The sequence below is a fragment of the Echinops telfairi genome, unplaced genomic scaffold (genome assembly GCF_000313985.2).
Source record: "Echinops telfairi isolate 266 unplaced genomic scaffold, ASM31398v2 ScPeMD7_60;HRSCAF=208, whole genome shotgun sequence".
Classification (NCBI taxonomy): Eukaryota; Metazoa; Chordata; class Mammalia; order Afrosoricida; family Tenrecidae; genus Echinops; species Echinops telfairi.
This window is the reverse complement of record NW_022103958.1, coordinates 15,412,656-15,433,048: the sequence shown is the minus strand read 5'-3', so window position 1 is coordinate 15,433,048 and position 20,393 is coordinate 15,412,656. Positions and strand designations below refer to the sequence as shown.

The window sequence follows — 20,393 nt, the reverse complement described above, 5'->3', positions numbered from 1 at the left end:
TCCCTTCTGGGGATGAGAATCATGCGGACATTGATCCCAATGCAGGGACCCACTGCCCATCACACACCGCCGCTGGCTTTGGCCTGACTGATCTACCGTGCGAGAGGGAGGTGGATGGCAGAGAGCCACGACTCCCTGCTTCCGCTGCGGGCTCTTCTTCTCTTGACATATTTTAAGCAATTACACAACCGAGCAGAGTTCTAGAAAGGCCACTCGAGCCCTAGCTTCCAATTACCCTCATCAAGGAGTCTGGGTCATCATCTGAATTTCTATTAAAGATTGCCCTTTTCTCCCCTCAGTCGGCAATTAGTACCATCCTGTCCAGCCAGTCCCGTATCTGCCCCAGGCTTGCTTCTTAGCAGCGTGCCCATTAACCATCTAACTCCCTGGGATCTCCTGGGTGCTCTTGATCATCGGAGGTGGCCCTGCTCTGAGGACTCTGCGTCCATTGGAGGGTTCCCTCCATAAATGAGCAGCTGGAATTAGGGGAGCCCTGGTGGAATAGTGGTTACCAGTTGGGCTGCAATCTGCTAGGTCAGCAGCCCGAAACCACTAGCCGCTCTGTGGGAGAATGATGGGCCTTTCAACTCCTGTAAAGAGTTACAGGGGTGACAGTGAGTTTGGGTTTTGTTTTGTTTGTTTGGGGGTGTTTTGTGGGTTTTTTTGCTTGTTTGTTTGATAAGTTAGGGTTTGCTGGTATTTGGCTGGGGAGCCCTATGACATGTTGGGCTGATAGCTGCACGGTTAGCAATTTACATCCACCAGCTGTTGTGCGAGAGAAAGATGAGGCTTTCTGTTCCCCGAAAGGCTTACAGTCTCAGAAACATAAAGGGCAATTCCACTCTTGTCCCGTAGGGTCATGAGGAGTTGGAAGGGATTCAGTGGCTTTGGGTTTGGGTTTTGTGTTAAGTTGGTAGCACCTGGGGGTCCCAGCGGGGTGGGAGCACTTAATGCGCTGGGCTACTAACTGAGAGGTTGGAGGTTGGAGTCCGTACAGATGCCTGGGCAGGAAAAACTGGCCATCTGCTTCCAAAATTCAGCCATCGACAACTCTGAGGGGCACAGTTGTCCAGGTTGCTTGGCTGGTTGGTAGCTCGAGCTGTGTCCATAGCACCTGTTGAAAGGGGTTGGGGGCAGTGCATTCTGGGAGATTCCCTTTGACCCAAAGGCTGAAATGTGTTGGAGGTGGAGAGGCCAGCCAGCCTTTAGTCTCTTGGGATGGGAATGGCTGACAGTTCCTGGGAGATTCCTGCCTCCTTCTGTCTCCAGGGTCAGAACTCCAGTTCCCCTCCCTCGTCTCTCACATGGAATTGAGTCTTCCAGCGCATGTCTGCTGGCTTTCAGTGGTCTCAGATCCCTAGTTCTGCCCTGGCAGATGGGCCTGTCTCTCTCGGTTCCCTGTGGCCAGAGGCCAGCAGCGGCTCCGGCTGTGGTCTTGTCTGTGTTGGGCAGGCTGGCAGCCCGGCTTTTTCCATCACCCTCCTTTCAGTTAATTTTAGAAACTTGAGTTGCCATGGAAATGGTTCTGTGGGGTTCTCGTGGCTCTCTTTTGATTCAGTCATTCGCCAGTCTACCCTTTAAATTAAACGTTTCTCAATACACATCTAAATTGGGACAGGAGATGTGCTCGGAATAGGGATCCAATAAGGAGTGCCAGGCCTGAGGGAGGCGTTTCAAACAGGAGCGGGGGAGCTGTGGGGATGCCCTTGGTGTACAATGGCCGACATGGCTCCTTTAAGCGTCTCCGCTTCTTGAGGAAAGTGGTCATCCTGAAGGAATCCCCGCCCCCATCCCAGAGGCCACATCCAAACTGGGAGCTCCCAGGGGCCTGGGCCTGTGCAGGTTCTTGTCTGAGTCCCCAGCTCCTAGCACGGTTGGAAAAGTGGATGAACAGGAGAGCACCCAGGCAGACTGGGCCCTGCACCGTGGAAAGTGCCTGCGAGGTGGTGGTGGTGGTGGTACTACTTTGCTTCTAGTTGGCTCCGACTCACAGCAACCTGAAGTCCAGCATGAGCCTCCATCTGCAATCTGTGGTCTCCTTGAGCCCAGTGTTGTGGGCACTGGACATGGTGATTCCCTCCCAGTCTATAAGGCTCGTCCATCGTCCAGCACTACACTGGCATCACTCTGTTGTGCTCCATTGGGCCTTCCTTGGCTGACTTTCTGGAATGGACCACCAGGCTTATCTTCATCATCTCAGTCTGGAAGCTCTATGAACCCTGTGGCCCTTGAGGGTATCTACAAACAGCAGCTTCCAGCTCCAGAGCAGCACATCAGCGACCCCGTCAGACAAACGGGCCCACGGATGAGCACCTCCGTCTTTTAAAGGCCGGACCGTGCACCAGCCGCCTGCTCGCCAGCATCTCCTCTTCCCTGCTAATCAGCACTCGCTCGGCCCTCGGGACATCCAGCTGGAAGGATCAGAGTGTGGACGCTGACAAAAAGAAGTCACAGGTGCACTCTCACAGCCGGTTCCCTCTGCTCAGACTGACAGTCGTCTGTCCCTGAGGTCGGGGGGACCTCTATGGCTGTAGCTCCTACATTCCGGCACTGTGAAGGATGCGACCACGGCTCACTGCTGTGGTCTGCAGGCTACCCCAGTCCGCCTGCTGAGCTCCCAGCCCCGTGCTGACTGCTCTCCCACGGCCTCTTGGGCATGGGTCGTATAAACACCATGCCTTGATTCCGACACGGTAGCAGTGGGTTTGAGTTTTTGAGTTTGACACCCAGCCTCTGCCATACTACCTGTGCTGCCAGGTAAAATCAATACTACCCATGCTGCCAGGTAAAATCAAACTGAAACCAAACCCGTATCGTTGAGTTGACTCGGAACCCTGGGACCCTGTGTGAGTCACAATCAGAATCAGTGTTCCCCAGAGGGTTCTCCTGGGCTGGTTGTATCAGATGGACCCTCAGTGGTTCTGGTCAGAGTGTCAGCAAGCTGAGACCAAGGCCTCACTGGAAGGCATACGGGGTCTGGAGCCCCTCTGGCCGTGGATGTTCACTGAGCCCAGAAGCCCTGGTCACGCGGTGGTTGTGCACTGTGCTCATTGCTTCAAACCCCCCAGTCACCCTGGGATGGAGCTCTGGTGGCAGAGTGGATAGCGTTTGGTTGCAATCTGCATAGTCAGCAGTTCGAAACCAATGGCTCCCTGGAAGAAAGACGAGGCTTTCTACTCCTGTAAACAGGCACAGTCTCAGAGACCCACAGTGGGTCGCTGTGCTTCAGCTTTGACTCCTGGCGGTGAGTGAGCCCCTCAGGGGGAAACACGAGGCTTGGAACCGAGGAGCTCCTGGAGGTCGGACTCCAGGCAGTGATGGGGGGTTGTGTTCTGTTTTGTTCTGTTTTTGGGGGGGTTGGCTGTGATTGGGTATGAGAATAGAACAGAGAACAAGCAGAATGTGGCGATCAGATATTCTCCGTAGGAGCCCTGGTAGTGCCGTGGTTCCCTGTTGGGCTGCGAGCTGGTCAGCAGTTCGAATCACTTGTCACTCCTCAGGAGAATGATGGGGCCTGCTACCCCGTCAACAGTCAGTCTCAGACAGTCACGGTCCTGCCGGGTCACTGTGAGTCAGCTGGATGGCAGTGAGCGGAATGCAGTGAGGCCAGGTCAGGAGAGCAGGTGGAGCACAAGAAGGGCCCGGGAAAGCGCCCCCCGAATTGAGTGGAACAGGGCAGTGAGTCAGGCCCAAGTTAAGAGCTGCCTCAGCTGAGGGCCCAGGAACAGAGCAGGCAGAAGCAGGTAGGTCCAGGCACCATGGCAAGGGCCCGGCCGTGTGTAGGCACCCATGGAAGCCGGAGCAGGAGCCAGGCAGGATGACAGAGGGTCTGTGGGCCGTGATGATTAGCACACTCGGTTGTTAACCGGACGGTTGGAAGTTAGCGATCACCCAGAGGTATCTCAGAAGAAAGACCTGGTGATATGCATCTGAACAATTAAAACCTTCTGGAGCACAGTTCTACAGACACACGGGTCTCCAGCACGCGAGGCCGGCGTGTTGGCACTGGTTGGTCGGTTCCTGGTTGCCCTGTTGTGGTACAGGGAAGCTACATGCTGAGCCAGGGGGTGCCATGAATGGGTTCGTGGTTGAAAAGGAGCACACTGGATGCTGGACGGGAAAGGGTGGACACCAGAGTGGGGCAAGTGCCTGATATGGACTCCCAGCAGAGGTAACGGTGACTGAGGGCAGTGTCTAGTCCAGCTCATGTTGGAGGAGACGTGGTGTGGGCCCTCGAGGCCTGGTGTGCAGAGCCCTCTGGCAGCTCAGGGGCCAGGGGTACAAAGGTCTTTGCTCCAGGCTGCTGGGGACAGGGTGGATCTGTGAGTTTGCTGGTGGCCGGTAGAGCCCCTGGGGAGCCCCACTTGTCCTGTGCCTGCTCTCAGCCTGAATTATTCAGCGGGTTTGCCGTGCTCCAAGTGTGCACACTCAGCACTGCCTGGACAATAAGGTTTAGGGGACAGGAGCAGCCCCAGGGACGGTGATGCAGGGGCCTGGCCGCCTCGCACGCCTGGCCAGCTTGGACAGGCTTGGTTCTTGTTGGAGATGGGGTGGGCTGTGAAGCCCCCTCTTGGATGTGGCCACCAGTTTCAGACATCAGGAGGATGCCATGCTGTACCAGGTGAAAAGAACCAAATAACCCAACTCCCTGCCGCCAAGGCTGGTCCAGCTCTTCCCTCTAGGACAGCACAGACTGCCCCTGTGGGTCTCTGAGAGAGTAGAAAGGGAGTAGAAACTCTTTAAGGGAGTAGAAAGCCGAGGGGCAGCTGGTGGCTTCAAACTGCTAACCTTGCAGTCGGTAGCCCAACGTGGACATCACTATGCCACCGGGGTTTCTGCAGGGAGTGGAAGAGCCCGAGAAAGTCCCTCCTCAACTTCTGCCTTACGTCAGTTCCTACAGCCTCGTCTCCTTCCAACAATAAATATGTCCAAGGGCCAGGATGACCCCTTCTGATTTGTGAAAAGACCACTTCTATTGGGAGTAGGATGTGTGTTTTCTGACTCAAAAATACGTGGAACACCTGTGTATTTCCAGAATCACAGCCCGAGTGAGCCTCCAAGAAGGCAGAACATGGCTTTGCCCCCCAGGAGCGTCTTCACGGGGAGGTGGGCGCATATGAAGAATGAAGTAAAACTCTGGGGGAGGGGCCCCCATTCTGGAACCAGGCTGTCTAGGGTGTTCCCACTTTCTCCACTGGAAGCTGTAGTCATAGCGTAACGATATTGCTCAATGCTTAATGATAGCTAACCAGCATGTTTGGAAGGGAGCTTTGGGCGGTGTTTTAGTCTGGGTACTTTAGAGAAACAAATCCACAGAAACTCATGTATAAGATAGAGTTTTATATAAAGGTTAAGTGTGCATCAAGAAAACATCCCAACCCAGTGCTGCCCAAGCCCACAAGTCCAACATTAACCCATATGTCCAACACCAATCCACAAAGTCCTCCTCCATCTCACAAAACAGAGGTAATGATGCCGACTGCAGGAGGAAAGCCGAGTCAGTGAAAGTGTAGCATCTCAACACTGGCGGGGGTCTCCACACGGCTGCTCCAGCACCCAGGGCTGCATCGGGGTAGGTCCATGTGGCTTCTCCTTGGGGATGTCTTACAGGAAGTCAGCCTTACAAGCTGAAGCAGGGAACTGCTAAGGCAGCTGCACCCTGTTCTGACCATCAGAAAGCAAGAGACCCGAGAACTAGAAAGGTGAGGCTCATTGAGCCATTTATCCCTCTGCCCTTCAATTAACCGCACATGTGTTTATTGGCCAGGTTGGCACGATCAACTAACTCAGGTGGCATGGTGTGAGGTACTAGGCTGTTTGCCAAGAGATGAGCAGTTCAAACCACTGGTCCCTGTAGGGGGAAAAGATGGACACTTTCTGCTTCCATAAAGATTTAGAGACCCTTGAAGTTAAACAAGTGTCCATCTATCAGGGAAGCAGCAGCACCCACGTGGTTGAAGCACACCAGCCTGTGTGAGCACGAGGTGTCCACAGGACCAGGTATCAGAAGACCAAAAACAAACATATCAGGGTGAAGGAGAGGAGTCAGAGTGGAGACACAGAGCCCATCTGTGGGCAATTGGACATCCCCTCACAGAAGGGTCACAAGGAAAGAAAGGGACAGGGTGCAGTATAGCACCAACAAAACGCACAACATTCCTCTGGTTCTTTGTTGCTTCCTCCCCCCCCCCCCAGCCCCCCACTATCATGACCCCAGTTCTACCTCACAAATCCTGCTAGACCAGAGTATGAACATTAGTACAGATAGGAGCTTTCAAAACACGGAATCCAGGACAAATAAACCCATCAGAAACAATAATGGTAGTAGCAATACCATGAGGTTAGGGGGATGGGATGGGGGTGGGAGTGGAGAAAGGGGGAACGGATAGCAATGATGGGTGTATCACACACACACACACACACACCTGAGGGGGATGAATAATGGAAACATGAGGGAAAGGATACAGTGGACAGTAAAATCAGAAAAAAAAATATATATATATATAAAATTTATCAAGGGTGGGGGAGCAAGGGAAAAAGGAGCTGATATCAAGGGCTCAAGTAGAAAGATAATGTTTGAAATGACTATGGCAACATGTACAAGTTTGCTTGATAGAATTGATTTATGGATTGTCATATCTGTAAGAGCCCCAATAAAATGATTTTTTTTAAAAAGATGTACGGCCCCAGAAACCCGAGGGGCAGTTCTCCTCTGCCCCATGAGTCGGAACGGGCTCCAGGAGGAAGGGTTCTTTGGTTATGAGATACTGCACGCTTACTCTTTGTGAGAGTGTGATTGGAGGAAGAAGGATGCCCGAAATGTAGACGTATCTGTGTAGCTGAAGAACTGTGCGTGCGTGCGTGTTTGAAGGAGCTACACCAGGGGTTGACAGACCTCAGCTAGCCGACTGCGTCCAGCGTGCTCCCGGGGTTTGTGAATAGAGTTGGATGGCTCATCTCTTTGTGAATTATCTATGGCTGCTTTGTCTGTGCTAAAACAGCAGGTTGAGTCGTTGGGACCCAAACCATATGGCCCACAAAACATTTACTTAGAAAAATTTACTCTGATCCTTTGATGGAAAAATTTGTCAGCTCCTGAAAACCTATTGCTGTGTTTTCATGGACTTGTATAGACCTTCTCCCCCCACCCCCTGCACCAAACATTTCCGTGGCCCTTTCATTTGTAGAATCAGCTTGGGTTTTTATCAGCAGCAACGGAGTTGAAGTTGGAAGGGAAAAAGACATGCTGGGCTCGCACTACCTGCTGATAATTATCAGCACACTTAAGGGCCTCAGCTAGCAATATAGATCAATCAGATGGAATAGAAAGGCCAAGAATAGACCAGCCTTGTGTGGGCAATTGATTTTCAACAAAGATGCCAAGGTAATTCAGTCGGGAAAGATAAGCTGTTCCACAGGCGGTACTGGAACAATTAGTTGTCCAAATGGCAGGGGTGGGGGTGGGGGGTACCTCTACCTCTAATTGTCCCATAAAGGAGAATTACCTTGCAGTGGATTATAAATGTAAAGGTAACAGCTAGTGCTGTAAAACCTGTAAATTGGGTTAGGCAAAGATGGATTGGAGAGGATACAAAAGCATAAAGCACAAAAGAAAGAGTGGATACAGTGGATGTTATACAAAGATGAAAAGGCAAGTCGCGGCCTGGGGAGAAATCTATGCAAAACACATCGCTGATTAAGGGCTTGGACCCTGGAACATTTCAGAAGTGCTTACACAATAGTAAGACGTTTTTAAAAAATCTTTTTTAATGGGTAACAGATTTAAAAATAGACTTTACTAAAAAAAGTAGGCAGTTATAAAGAAGGTAGGATGGGACTTCCTAATTTTCATGGAAAAATCCCTTTGGCTTTTCATTCCTTGTTTCCATGAAATTTCTGAAGCCCCTTGGGATAAGAAGATACACACTTAACACCATTAACCGAACACCACACTCACTGCCTCATCTTTCTCCCAGTGAGCGGCTGGTGAGTTTGAACTGCCGACCTTGCGTTTAGCAGCCCAACACGGGAAGAATCCACTACAACATCGTTAGTCATTTATAAAACGCAAAGTAAAGCTTCAGTGAGATAGCCACTGCACACCTAAAGCCAAAAACCACGCCCACTGCCATTGAAGGACTCTCACTCAATGACACTTTATGGATTTTTCTGAGGCTGTAAACCTTTACGAGAGCGGACAGCCTCGACTTTCTCCCATGGAGGGGCTGGTGGGTTTGAACCGCAACCTTGTGGTTGGTTAGCAGACCAGTTGACCCAACACCCCCACCATGGCTGTCACCTGTCACACCTAATAACCAGACAATCGAACCCATTGCTGTGGAGACAGTTCTGGCCCATGGCGACCCCATGTGGTCCAGAGTGGAACTGCACTGTAGTAAAATCCTCACTTGCTCCTTTTGCTCACTCGCTCTCTTACTGGGAACATTGAGCATCTGTGTATCATACTGGTTACCGTGAATAACTCCTCATCACAGCATCACTAAGAAGTAAGGTTCATGGTGTACAGTAGGCCTCACTCTTGTTTCGTACCGCTCTGTGGTTTTGGCCAAGGAGTTCAGATGGTGCAGGGGTTAACGTGCTCTGCTACAAACCGAAAGGTCGGTGATTCAAATCCACCAGCCGCTCTGTGGGAGAAAGATGTGGCTGTCTGTTTCCATGAAGGTCGCAGTATTGGGAACTCTGGGATCATTCCACTCTGTCCTAGCGGGGTCTCTGTGGGGCGGAATGGTCTCCTTTCTATGGCACGGGGTTTGGGTTTGGCCATGGGTTTTGTTTTTAAGATCATTTTATTAGGGCTCTTACGGCTCTTATAACAATCCATACATCAATTGTATTGAGCATATTTGTACATAATGTTGCCATCATTATTTTCTAAGCATTTACTTTCTATCTGATTGGCCTTGGTTTTGACGAGGCCCCTGGGCGGAGCCTAAGGTTTCACCTTGGCCGTCTGGATCCACACAGTGGTGCTGTGGGAGAAAGGGCTGGCAGGCGCTCCACACGAATCCCAGTCCAGGAAACTGTGACCTGTGCTCCTCTGTAGCCCACGGGGCTCAGGATGCGTTAGAACCATCTCAGGGGTGATGGGTTTGGTCTTGGGTTTCATTATGATTTGCTACAAAAACACAACGTTGTGTGTCCCCCGTGACAGCAGCCTGCGGAATCGCTTCACTGCCCTACATTGCCCTGGGCTCCACCGATTCGTCACCCCTGGCAACCACTGCCCGTCTCTCAGCCCTTTCACAGTGTCAGAAGGAATCCACGTGGCATAGTGGTGAAGCCGGGTCTGCTTACCCCAAGATGGGCGGTTTGAACCCACCAGCCACTCCGAGGACAAAGACGGGGCTTTCTGCGCCCGTAGAGAGCTGCATGCTCAGAAAGAACAGGAGCAGTTCCCCATCCTGCGGGCTCGAGATGAGTAGATGGACTGGAGGGCAGGGGGCCGAGTTGAGAGTGTCAGAAAATCCAGGGAAATTCCGTTATCTGTTCATTCCATTCGCCCAGGACCTTTTTGTGGGATCACATACCACCTAACCTTTTCACCCAGGCTTCTCCTGTGGATTCAATATGTGTGGATAACCTCACCCTTCCAGGCCAGCTCAGTACCCGTTTACCTTCCCACCAGCCGTGCAGAAATACGTAGGCCTGTTCTCCGGAAACTGGACCAGCAAGGCATGAATGGTCTCGGATTTTGTTTTTACCAACCCGGTAGGTAGAATTAAAAAAAAAATACCCTCTTGGAACTTGACTTTGCATCTGGAAGAGGGAATTCTCTGGAAGCAGAGGCGCGCCAGGTCATGTCAGCCGCTTCCCTGTCACTCCGCCTCGAGACGCTAGGGGGCCATCTGCTAGGAAACTGCCCGGATGGCCACACAGAGCTGTGGTGACTTGGACCCAAAGAGCCCCGCACAGGGAGGCAGGACCGGCCTCCTCCCCTACGGGGCCAGCTGTGGGAAAAGCGGGTTTGAGAGCCCTTGGCTGCTGGTAGAAAGCAGATGGTGTGCGGCAAATGCTGGGGAGGCGGCGGACGTGGACGGCGACGCAGGCTGTTTGACGGAGGAGCAGAGGGGCACTGGCTTGAGGGACAGGCAGAATAAATGGACACTTCATTATCCGTGGATTAGGCACTTGGCATGGAGGTCCTAGGCGACTCTGAAATTGGTCATTCGGCCAAGAGGCTCATTAAGCTCTTAAGAAAAGTGAGGCTAGTTAATGAATTAATACAAGATGACATTTTTCACACCGAGCAAAAAAAAACCCAGGAGACCAGGCATAGCTGAGCTGTGTGGCAAGGAAATTCCTCCAGCGAATATGATCATCGAGCCTGCCAAAGTGGGCGGTCTGGAGAGAGCCAGCTTTCAGGGACAGGCAAGTCCAAGAGCCCCCATGAGGGATCCTACAACCTAGAGGGGTGACCCACAAGTCCAGCTTTTGAAAGCTCTGGTCAGATTTATTTTCCGTGTGAAAATTCCACCACGTTCCTCCTTGAAGGAGTACGTGTCCCTGGGGAAGAGCTCAGTGACTCTTGATGGCCTGTACACCCCCCACCCCCCAAAGCAAGCCCCCAGCTTCCGCCACCAGTGTCGGGGATGGGGGAGGTCAGCCTGTGAGCTCCAAGAACCCTGAGTTGCTGCCGGCGAGCCGGCCTCGGATACCCGGCCACAAACCGCGATCCTGCGCCTTCCCTGTGTTCCACAGGGGGCCTGACCACTGACCACGGCTGGTTTTTCTAGCGTCTCCGGCCTTTCCTTCTCGTCCATGTTAGTCTGCTGCTACAGCCCGCTGCTGCTGGATGGAGTCAGACTCAACTCACTGCTGGACGCTGTCAGAGAGGAGAAGTAGCCCCATTACCTGTTTTAGAGCGACCATTAAGGGCTGTTATCCATGTCCTGATGCGCATCTAGCAGATTGTGGCTAGTTTATACTGTCTCGTGAAGTGTACAGACTTTTTAAAAGCTATTCTCGAAGAAAAGAAAACAATGAATACATAACTCACTGCTGTCACACCAGGTCAGTCCCTAGGGAGCCTGCAGGACACATAGAGCTGCTCCTGTGGGCATCCGAGGTTGGTCAGTCTCCGTGGGACCAGGCAGCCCCCTCTCTCTCCCATGGTGCAGCTGGGGGTTCACGCTGCTGAGCCGACGGCCCAACAAGTTAGCCCACTGTGCCACCGGGGCGCCTCTTCAGCATCCGGTGCTTAGGTGCCACCAAGTCAGTTTTCATCTCCCAGCGACCCCATGTGACGGGTGCCCCAGGGGCTGTTCTAGGAGGCTGTCCTTCCCATAAAGAGTTAACAGCCTGGGAAACCCACAGGGGCAGCTCCGCTCGGCCCTGTAGGGTCACGGTGAATTGGAATGCCTGGGCAGCGGTGAGTGTGGTTTTCACCACCATCAGTTTTCACACACACACCACCACCACCACCACCACCACCACCACCCTGGCTATTTGCAACTCCAAGGTCTTAGTTGCGAATAGAGCACTTCGCTGTTGCCCCACCCGGTCTCCTTTTCCACCTCTTGGAGAGGCACCACCCTCCTTGGGCAGACAGGTGGCATCTGCACTTGAGTTGCATCAGCCAGGAATCGAACCCAGGGCTCCACCTGGAAGGCAGGAATTCTACCCCTGAACCACCACTGCACGCGAGAAGTAGCATCGGCCCATTGCCATCCCAAGGTTAGGTTCAAGGGGACACTTCTAGGTTTAGAACTGCTACAAGCCCTAGGTTTAGAGCTGCTACAAGCTCCAGACAAATCCAGTTTACACAGGTCTCTGCCTCAGTGGCGGCAGCAGCAGCAGGCGCATTCTCTCAGTCACACCCTTGTCTTCGTCTCGTTAGGGGGCTGTCGGGGGGGAAAACACAGCCCCATTAACACAGTGGCTTCTGAGTGGATCTGCTGGGCCGCTGGGAGGCACAGAGGCCGTCAGGAGGGTCTGGTGCCTGTTTGGCGGACCCCAAGGGGTGATTGCGGTAGGTTTTTGAAGAGCAGAGGCAGTCAGCAGGAAGAAGTTTCTAAGAACATCGACAACCACGTTGGCGAGAAGGAAAAAAAGATAAGACTGTACTGAGGAAATCCTTTTTTCCTTCACCGTGCACCTTTCTCTTCAAGGGTGGCCCCAACTGCCCCCCTCCATCCTTCAGCCCTGGTCCTGAGGCTCCAGACTTCGTGTTGCCCCACACTCAGCAGACAGACACAAGATGCCAAAACTGCCACATCAAGGTGGCAGAAAGTGGACAGTGCCTGGTTCTTTGGGGAAAGACACCGGGAGGTGGGAAGCTCAGCCCTCCGACGCGGATGGACCGAGCTAGAGGGAGGAGACACCAGCTGCGCCTCCTGGCCTTTGGTTTTCATAAAGCATTCTGAGACTTTGTAGCGATGCCCTTTGACTTACCCTGGGGCAGACTTGGGGACTCTGTCCTCCCAGTGGCCCACTGAGATGGGTGCCATTACATAGCCCTTCTCGGGAGGGGGCAGCTGAGGCTCATAAAAGGTTACATCACTTGCTGCCACCGATGTGCTCGATGTGACGGCCCAGGATCCGCCGCGGGGCTCTGCGGCTCGTGTGGAGGAGAAGAAAATGAGGAGCATGTTTTCTCGTCCGCTGGAGTTCTGAGAACAGACAACACGCCAGAGTGGCAGCTAATGGGCTCCAGAAACAAACCCAGCCCGCTTCCTTTCCTGGCTGCTCCGCCAGCACCTCCCGCCACCCAGTGGGGACCTCACCACCTCCGTCCGTGTGTGCAGTCGTGAACTGGTGACCGCTAGCAGCTTGAAGACTCCTCCGGGATTTTTGGTCCGTGTTCAGGTTTCCATGGTGGGGGTAAAACCTCCTAAGAGGAGTCTTCTTCGCCTCTCTCAGATCAGAATCATTTCAGGAATCCAGAAGTCCTCGTATGCGGAGCGGAGACGATGTCTTCTTCTCTGAAGAAGGAGCGTGGCTTCCAGTCCTGTCTGCCAAGTGATGTCTCATTTAAGTTTAGACAAACGAATGAATGTACCGGAGTCAGTTTGCATTCCCCTGCATTCTGTGCACTGAGGGAACCTCAGGTGCCCCTGCTTCATCTGTTCTTCATGTGTGTTCCATTATGCACGTCCTTCATACGTGTTACATTATGCACTTCATGCGTGTTCCATTATGCACGTCCTTCATGCGTGTTACATTATGCACTTCATGCATGTTACATTATGCACTTCCTTCATGCGTGTTACATTATGCACTTCCTTCATGCGTGTTCCATTATGCACGTCCTTCATGCGTGTTACATTATGCACTTCATGCATGTTACATTATGCACATCCTTCATGCGTGTTACATTATGTACTTCCTTCATACGTGTTACATTATGCACTTCCTTCATGCGTGTTACATTATGCACGTCCTTCATATGTGTTACATTATGCACTTCCTTCATGCGTGTTACATTATTGGAGCCCTGGTGGAATGGTGGTTACAAGTTGGGCTGCTAACCACAGATCAGCAGTTCTAAGCCACCAGCCGCTCCAGGAGAGAAAGACGAGGCTGTCAGTTTCCTTAAAGAGCTACAGACTCGGAAAGCTGCAGGGGCAGCTCTGCCCTATCCTGTGGGGACGCTTTGAGGCAGCACCGACTGGGCGGCAGTGAGTTTTTTGGTTTACCACCCTTGTTTCCTGAGCATTGTGTGTCAGAGGAAACCAGCCTCTGACAACCGAAGGTCAGTAGGTGCAACTGTAGGTTACAATATATAAAGATTACAGTAACGTCAGAAAAGGAAAGACAGGAGAGAGAATAAAATAAAGGAGTCAGACGCATTTATGGTAGCATGCTCACCTCAGCCCCTCATGATGGTCCACGTGGAGGGGAGAAGAGTCTTCACTGTCTTGGGATATTTATCGCCATCAGACATGCATCTTCAGTAGTTACATACGTCACAAGGTGGGTGGTAACTACAGTAAGGTCCCTGAGTTCCCAGGTGAGGAAACCTAATACCTGCATTGGGGGTGGTAGGAGTGGGGGTTGGGTGACACGGGGGAGGAGATAGCAGAAGGATGTCTGCTTCTGTAGGGAGATAAAGTCAACCATGTGCGCACTTTTAAAAAAGCATAGCTGTTAGGGGAGAATCTGTGGGAATGCTGTTTAAAGCAGGATCGTGTTCTTGGACTTTATCTCTAACTTCCCAAACTGGTGGCTTTCCCACTGTGGAATACTAGCTTTCCAGATCCTGTGAGAAGTTAGGGAATATGGTCCTCATCATAGTTCCCTCAGCGTGAGTTTCCCACAATCGTGCGTCCTGGAATGACCTTCTTTGATGTTGTTTCCGTTTAAAGACAGCCATACCATACCAATTACACACCGTAAAGTTCACCCACTTTAACAGTACCATGGAGTGATTTTGAGTAAATTTACCTAGTGCAACCATTCTCAACCTGTGGGTTGCCCGCTTCATAACAGGAGCAAAATGACAGTGATGAAGTAGCAGCGACAATAATGTTATGGTTGGGGGGTCACCACCACATGAGGAACTGTAAGAAAGGGTCTCGGCAGGAGAAAGGTTGAGAACCACTCACCGACTGGTCACGCGGCAGAGCCCCTCAGGCCCAGTCACTGTCACTTGGCCTGGCCCAGCCCCGGGCACCTGAGGGTCCCCTCTCTCTCTGTGGCTTGGCCTCCTCTGACAATCCACATCATTGCCTCGGTGGCAGTGAGTTGCTTTGGGTTGGGGACTAGTTTCTACCCATGGGTTCAAACCTACCTTGTGTCTGGCTGCTCTCGCTGGTGGAAATGTTTCTAAGGTCCGTCTGTCCATGCGGTCTCCGTACGCTGTCCCTGTCAGTGCTTTGTCCTCTTCCATCGCATGGAAGCTCCCCCATTTGCCACCTGCTGGACACCGGGAGGTCCCCCGTCTGGCTGCGCGGAACCGTGCCACACGAGTCCTGCGGCTGACAGTGGAGCGGAAGTGGAACCCCGCTGACCCCTCTCCTCCTCTTCCCGCCCCACAGAGCCCGGCAGCGGGCAGGTGTCTGTGACGTCGGAGAACCAGCTCGTGTACTACCCCAGCATCACCTACGCCATCATCGGCAGCTCCGTCATCTTTGTGCTGGTGGTGGCCCTGCTGGCGCTGGTCCTGCACCACCAGCGGAAACGGAACAACCTCATGACGCTGCCCGTCCACCGGCTGCAGCACCCCGTGCTGCTCTCTCGCCTGGTGGTCCTGGACCACCCCCACCGCTGCAACGTCACCTACAACGTCAACAACGGCATCCAGTACGTGGCCAGCCAGGCCGAGCAGAGCGCGTCAGAAGTGGGCTCCCCGCCCTCCTACTCAGAGGCGCTGCTGGACCAGAGGTGCGTGCCTGCTGGGGGAGACTGCAAGGGGGTGGGGGGGACACACAGCATGTCTGTCTGTCGGCAGCAGCAGTGACAGCTCGCATCGACTGAGCCCTTGCAAAATGGTTCACATGCCTCCTGACGTCCAGTCCTCCCACGACTCACGCAGAGAGGTTCGATATTGGCTTCCGTTTTACAGACTTGGAAACAGGCTCAGGGACTTGTCCAAAGGCACTCAGTTAGCCCTGCTCCTGCCCCTTAGTGCCACACTGGCCCATGGGCAGGCTACCTCTGAGGGCCAGGGCTTCCCCTGCTGCCCATACATAGAGGAATGGATGTGTGTTTGTTGAATGAATGACTAGGCAGGTAAGTCAAGTTCTTGCTGTAAGATTACAAGGTGGGGGATAGAGCACCCTAGAATGCTTTTAAACAGTAGCGCCCTCGTCGCAAATGGAATTCTATGAGCTACCCCGCAGCGTAAAGCCAAAAACACCATCATTCTGTGGCTGAAGTGAACCCGGAATCCTACCAGCTCAGCCTCCCCATCTCCTCTGTGTCCCCCTAAAATACTCCCTCAAATAACCCTGGGAAGGTCCCAAGCTTCTGGAGGCCCTCTGGGCACTAAGACTTCCATGCCCTGTCCTTCAGAGCCCAGGTCCGCATCCCTGGTCCCCCGAGCCCAGGACATGTTTCTATGGCAACCGGGCTCTTCGGGGCCCTGTCTCAGGTGCATTGCCCCGTCCACATTTTGTCTTCCTCAGAGAAGGTAAGCATAGCTTTGGGGATAGGGGAGTCCCTGTCTTGAAAAGCTCTTTGCAAACTACGTCGGTCACTGGACAGGACCAGACACACCTACTAATGTCCTAACTCAGACCCTGTTCATTGGGCCCCCCTCGTGGGGAGGAAGGTGACGATGGCTGAAACTGGAGACGGAAGGCCTGCTTTCAAACCCCAGCCCTGCAGGTTCCTAGGGTCTTCAAAAAGCCCGTGGAAAATTCCCATGATCTTTCCATTCCATCGCTCCATGGATATGTTGACGCCCTCCCTCCCTCTTATTTGTCACATGAGAAAGCCATGTAACGCCCTTGTGCCTCAGTCCCTGTCAGTTCCATGGGCCTAGAGCAACTGCCTGCCTTGTGGCCTCTCGTGAACACTGGGCAGGGGAAGGAATGGAGGCGACCTGGACCAAGGTGAGACTAGCCAGCGTGTGCTCTAAAGAATGCCCTTTCTGTTGCTTCATTCCGTTTCCAGCAAAATATGATTACCCCCTTATACAGATAAAGGAGCCTTGGCGGAGTAGTGGTTACAAGGTAGGCTGCTAACTGCAAGAGCAACAGTTCGAACCCACCAGCCGCTCCTCAGGAGACAGATGAGGCTTTCTACTCCTGTGAAGAGTGGCGGTCTGGTGAACTTGCCCGGGCAGTTCTCCCCTGCCCTCGCGGTCGCTGGAAGTCAGAATCGTTTTTTAACAGATCAGGGAAGCGAGGCTTTGAGAAGATGCCCTCTCATTTATTCAAGGCCACACCGCCAGCGTGAGTTGGCTTTCACCAGGAAGCGTGGATGGCCCGCCAGGGTCTCAGGAGACACCCTGGCTTGGCTGCCCTGAGGCCCTTCACTAATGAAGCAAAGGAAGCTGCTTGGCCCAGCCACCGAACTGACCGAGGTGCCTGGAAGCCTCATTCTGGACTGGCCCAAAGGGTGCTGTTCGGGCTCTGCCAGCTGACACCGGCCAGCCAGTGAGACACTCTGACCTTCGTTGTTCCTGTCTTGTTCGAGCCAGCCAGCTTCCCTATCCTTGAATTCTCATTTCTCTCCTGAAGCATCTGCCCGGAGACCGCACCTGACCTGTCTCACCTTGGCCCTTACGCCTTCTCTTCCCTCTCCTCCCACCCCAACCTCTGTCTGTCCCCGCAGGCCCGCGTGGTATGACCTTCCTCCTCCGCCCTACTCCTCGGACACAGAGTCTCTGAATCAGGCGGACCTGCCCCCCTACCGCTCCAGAACCGGAAGTGCCGACAGCACCAGTTCGCAGGCGGCCAGCAGCCTTCTGAGCATGGAGGACCCGGGCCACAGCCTGGGGCAGCCCAGGCCTCCGGAGGGTGCTGGGGAGCCCAGGGACTCTCCGCCCAGCCCAAGCACCGAAGAAGTATAAAATCCAGTTATTCCAAAGTCCATGTGGGTGAATCTGCTCTGACTTGTGACCGTGCTGACCGTGGGTACTCAGGGAGGGGGGCTCTGGGGGGGGGTGACACAAGGACCAGTGTAGGGGTACCAGCTCTCTCCATCGTCCTCCACCAGATTCCAGGTAGATCTGCGAGGTGACCAGGCATGTTTCAGGCGCCCCCACGCGACGTCTGTGTGGTGCGCCTGCCCCCTGAAGCCAGTCTCTTTTGGGGGGCCCAGCCCGCATCCTCCATGCTCCCATCTTTCTGAGGTTACAAGTCGCATCCTTCCGAGTCGGCGTCCTACATTTGCAGACAACCGGATCCACAGTATTCACACCTCTGAGAAAGCCGTGCCTCTGTGTTCCAGCCATCGCATGTCCACAGGGACATAGACACTTGGAACCTGGCCTGGATGACCCGATGGCTTGGGATCATTGGGTAGCCAGCCTAGAGAGTGTCCAGGTGGGCATGCAAGTGTCCCAGAGCCACCTTGGGTACATCACACCCTGTCAGTGGGGGGCGGGGGGGAGCCCCAAAGGAGATGTTTGACATGGATGGTGCCCCAAGCTCTCGCCAGCATCATTTCCATGTCGGGAGTGACTGAAAGTCACCTACCTATTCGGAGTGGACTCTGGGTTTCAGAATCAGCCTGAGAACCCTGGTTTGGAAAGCTCTCTCCAGCAGACCTATCTGGGATCTGTCCTCCCAAAATAGACAGCCGGGCCCCTTCTGAGTTTATGCCAGGCCCCAACTCCGACAGTGCAGGCTGCCAGGATCTTAGCCCTGCCTGGTTCCACAGCCCCCTCCATGACTCTAGGTTGTCACCCTCATAAGTGACCAAGGGAGAGGGACGCACCTTGAAGTGGCTGAGAATCGGATCTGGTCCCTTTGGTGCCTGGAACCACACCAGAGTTCCCTGCAGAAGGCCCAGAAGTCTGTTCACCTGTGCGGCTGGTCCTGGCACTGTGGTTTCAACACACGTGAGCGCAGTGCTCAATGCCTCCCAGCTGAGCCCTTGGCTCCTGGTGCTCCTCCCCCTGCCCCTTTTCCCACACCCACTTCTCTTGTGGTTCCCTCCCCGGCCCCTCCAGCATCCATAGGCAACGTGGAGTCCAGGTTTTTTCCTTTGGGCATTTTTGGGTTTTAATCTCTTAGGAATGCATTTGAAATAGTGTGTTTGTTTGGGTCATGTTTTGTTTTTTCCCCTTCCCTTCTAGTGAAGGGACTATTTATATGTGTATAAGAAAGCTGACTGTTTTGTTTCTTTGTTTCCGTGGGGTCCAAAGAAAGCTGCAGATGGAGATGCTGCCTTTGCCCCCACCGAGCCCCGTGCTAAAAAGTCACTGTAGACTAAGTATAACCTGTGTGCCAGGCACCTGTGCATCGTCGCACTCTTATCCAGTGGTTGAAGGATGCAGAAGAGTCCCTGCTTCTCCCTCCATTCAGAGTCTCCCTGTTTGTGCTCCGTGTGTGTGTTGTGTGTTTTGCTTCTCTCTGTGCCCAGCCAGCCCCCTAGGGCCCACCCCTTACAGGAATAACCCCGGGTAGAAGCTTGGGTACCATTTAGCAAGGAACCACCCGGCTGATGGGCATCTAAACTGGAACCAGGAGGAGCCACGCTGGGCAGCTCCCGCCCACTCAGGGCTTCCCTCTTTCAGCAGCGGAGGAAATGCTCAGGCACCTGTTGGACGCTCATTAAAACAGGGCCTGCAGGCGGGGGGGATGAGGTGGCAGTCAATGATCCTATTCTGTAGGCTCTGCCTTCTTTGTACCCAAATCCAAAGCATTTTCTTAGAAGGCTAGCCTCTTGGTGATTGGAAGGAGGGTGGGGGGAAAGACAGTAAGAAAGAAAAACCGTAGTTACTTATTTCTTTCCCTTATAAAATAGCACTTGAGCTGTTTTCTGAGTCATCCAATAAAGAACAGACTTTCTGGTGGCAGCCACGGAGAGCAAGAAACACCCGCAGAGCCCATCTGCTGTGAGTCAGGATGGCTCCGTGCCTCTCTGAAGGGCTCCTGCCTCTCTTGGGTCCTCTAGAAGTTGTCTAAAGGAAAGGATTCTAATTTTAATTAATTGTGCAGTGAGTTAATCTCACCCACTTTCCTCTTCCAGGCATCTTCAGGAAACACAAATGGTCTTAATAGATAAACCAGCTTATTAATGATTTGAAAACAGCAACAAACAGGGACACTTTTATTATAGCTCTGGTTTGCTTTGCATGAATGTTTTTAAAAAGATCTCTAACTAGGACACCAAAGTGGCTGTTTGGTTTTGCTTTTGTGTTCTGCTCCAGATGGCAAAGAAATGGCCAGCAGTATTTTTTAACTCATTCCAACAAGGACAGTCTTTCATGCGTTGCCTAAATCTTCGCCAACCAGAGAATCATCTCAGATGTGTTTCTCAATGAGATCTGCGCATCCCGTTGGTCATAGTGTTAAGCCAGTTCCCGGCGATCACGAGCCGGACTGGAAGCCCTCTGCCTTGAGATCGAAGGGATTGAGGCTTGGGGTTTTGTTTTGCTTTATTTTTAATGCAAATAAAGTGATTAATAAAAACCGTGCGCTGATCAAAGTCCATGTAAACTGGAAAGGTTGTGCGTGGTTGTTTTTTGTTGGAGAGGGTTTGGTTTTATAATTTTTATACTTTCCAATAAACTTGCCATTTCATTCTTTCTATGGGTGTGAATGATCCTTGGCCCTTAGCCTTTCCCTCATGCAGGTGACAATCACTTCTTTAATTTGATGGCCTGAGAAAATGGGAACAGGAAGGCGTTTTTAGGGATTGCATAGCTGACGTGGCTGGCAGAGCACGGTGGAGCTGTGAGCCCCGGTTACTATGGAAAGCTCTGAGGTCTCTGTTTCAAAGACAAGCTTCTTGGGGCTGTGTGGAACAACAAGGCACTT

General features: G+C 52.9%; 1 protein-coding gene across 2 annotated transcripts in view; it reads left to right on the top strand.

Annotated features, from left to right (window-relative positions):
* Window positions 1-20,163, top strand: part of LDLRAD3 (low density lipoprotein receptor class A domain containing 3) — a 250,802-nt gene extending 230,639 nt beyond the window's left edge. For both annotated transcript variants that reach the window (XM_045290938.1, XM_004708296.2), the window contains exons 5-6: window positions 14,997-15,342; window positions 17,239-20,163. In XM_045290938.1, coding sequence (XP_045146873.1) covers window positions 14,997-15,342; window positions 17,239-17,476 — 584 coding nt within the window. In that variant the 3' untranslated portion in view covers window positions 17,477-20,163. The remainder of the gene's footprint in view (window positions 1-14,996; window positions 15,343-17,238) is intronic.
* The last annotated feature ends 230 nt before the right edge of the window (window positions 20,164-20,393 follow it).